This window comes from Loa loa (assembly GCF_000183805.2).
Source record: "Loa loa unplaced genomic scaffold supercont3.120, whole genome shotgun sequence".
Taxonomy (NCBI): Eukaryota; Metazoa; Nematoda; class Chromadorea; order Rhabditida; family Onchocercidae; genus Loa; species Loa loa.
The window spans coordinates 141,977-143,974 of record NW_018108300.1 but is presented as its reverse complement, the minus strand read 5'-3'; the positions used below and the strand labels follow the sequence as shown (position 1 = coordinate 143,974).

The 1,998-nt window shown below is 22.2% G+C and overlaps 1 protein-coding gene across 1 annotated transcript; it reads left to right on the top strand.

The window, feature by feature from the left end:
- Positions 1-814: 814 nt before the first annotated feature.
- LOAG_11640 (hypothetical protein) lies at positions 815-1,315 on the top strand (the record flags this gene model as incomplete). Its single annotated transcript, XM_003147158.2, has 2 exons — positions 815-940; positions 1,243-1,315. 2 exons carry the CDS (start codon positions 815-817, stop codon positions 1,297-1,299), a joined length of 183 nt encoding a protein of 60 aa, XP_003147206.1. The 3' UTR covers positions 1,300-1,315.
- Positions 1,316-1,998: the final 683 nt, after the last annotated feature.

Here is a 1,998-nt window from a genome sequence, read left to right as displayed (position 1 = left end):
TAATAATAATAATAATTAATTAAGTAATAAGTAAGTAAGTAATAATAATAATAATAATAATAATAATAATAATAATAATAATAATAATAATAATAATAATAATAATAATAATAATAATAATAATAATAATAATAATAATAATAATAATAATAATAATAATAATAATAATAATAATAATAATAATAATAATAATAATAATAATAATAATAATAATAATAATAACAATAACAATAATAATAATAATAATAATAACAATAATAAATGATGGTAGTAATAAAAATGATAATGATACTAACAATAGCAATGATAGTAGCTAAAGTTAATATTCGTAGAAGATGAAGGTGCACAAATGTCGGCAGAGTTATTTGTCAACCAATAAACTTTTTGTTTAATTAATTAAGGATGTCAGAAGTTAAGATGCTTTCGGAAAAAGGAAACATTATATTGTATCAGTCAAGATGAGTCCCAAAAATCTTTTACTTAACTTTTTGCATAAATCTTTTAACTTTTCATTGAGCCATTTATTCTTTCCATAGATACTGTAATCATTCAGAGATAAGTGTAGAAATATTTTACTGAAGAAGATATCTGTTTATTAAATGAGTCAAAATAAAGGAATGAAACAAAAAACAAAAAAACTGAAAAATCTTTTACGTTTGTTATTTTTTAAAGTTTTTAAAAAAAACATTTGAATTTCGGAAAAAAACTTTGAATTCATCAAAGTTTCTTCTTTTTTTTCGCATGATGAAATATTTTAAAGTTGGAACAATTCTATGAGCCGATAACAAAAGATGTCGATTCCGCATTTCTGATCATGGATGGAAGCGCATTTTATGATATTGAAGTAGGTGAGGATGATTGGATTCGTATAAATGTTGAACGATGTGATTTTATCATTATACCCAGTGGTCGTAATTATCGTTTTACATTAACAACAGAGGTAATCTACATATATATTTATTTGAAAAAAATTAATTCCGATATAAGGAACGAAAATTTTACAAACATTTACTTAAACAACTAATGATAAATTAAAACTGGCTGGGGAAAATTTGTAAAATTTTTTCTTTCCACTTGAAAAACGATGATTTTATCGTTAAGAAAAAAGGATGCAAAATTTAATCTTTTTTTTAAATCTAAAAAAGCAATGGTTTTCAATTAGTAATTTAAAGCATTATTCAGTATTTGTTGAAATTATATTTTGTATTAATGTTCTAGAATATCATTTTCATTTATTTGCAGAATAATGTTGTCATTCAGCGTTTCTTTGCGACGAAAAATATGACCCAACAAGGTTAAATGACAGTCAGTCAAGGTGATATAACTAAAACAATTTTAGTCGATATGGAAAAATTTCCAGTAAATAATTCCTGTATTTCAATAATCGATTATATTTTAATGCACATTAACATTGCTATCAAATTGTATTATCATATTGAAATGCGCACAAAACATGTTTATTTTATCATACATCTTATTTGTTACTGTGTACCATCCATTATATTCATGCAATAATTATTTAAATTTCATCCTACTGCCTTAAGTTTTTATATGAATTTGTCTTTTCTTTTAATAAACTTTTCATTTCAAATTATACATTTCTTACAATTTCGAATATTCCGAAATACAACAAATCATTTATACTTCGTTTAATTATTAAGAGTAAAGAGAGAAAAAATAAAACAATAACTTTAATGGATATTTAACTAATTTTACAGCATCAACAACATCATTTCTGTTTCCTAATTATACTATGTAATTCAATATTCCATATTATACTGTATTTTTTTATGTTGTATTGAAGTCATCGTTTATTACCATACTGTAATTATTATTCCGTGTTGTACTGAATTTCGAATAAATTTGAGTGTTTTTCATTAATTCATAACTTCGGAAAATTCTCAGTCATTCACTGTAATTTAAATTTGAATTTATAATTTTTAGTTTCCTTTTTAATTTCTTTAATACTTAGAAATGAAGTAAAAACTAAAAACGTTA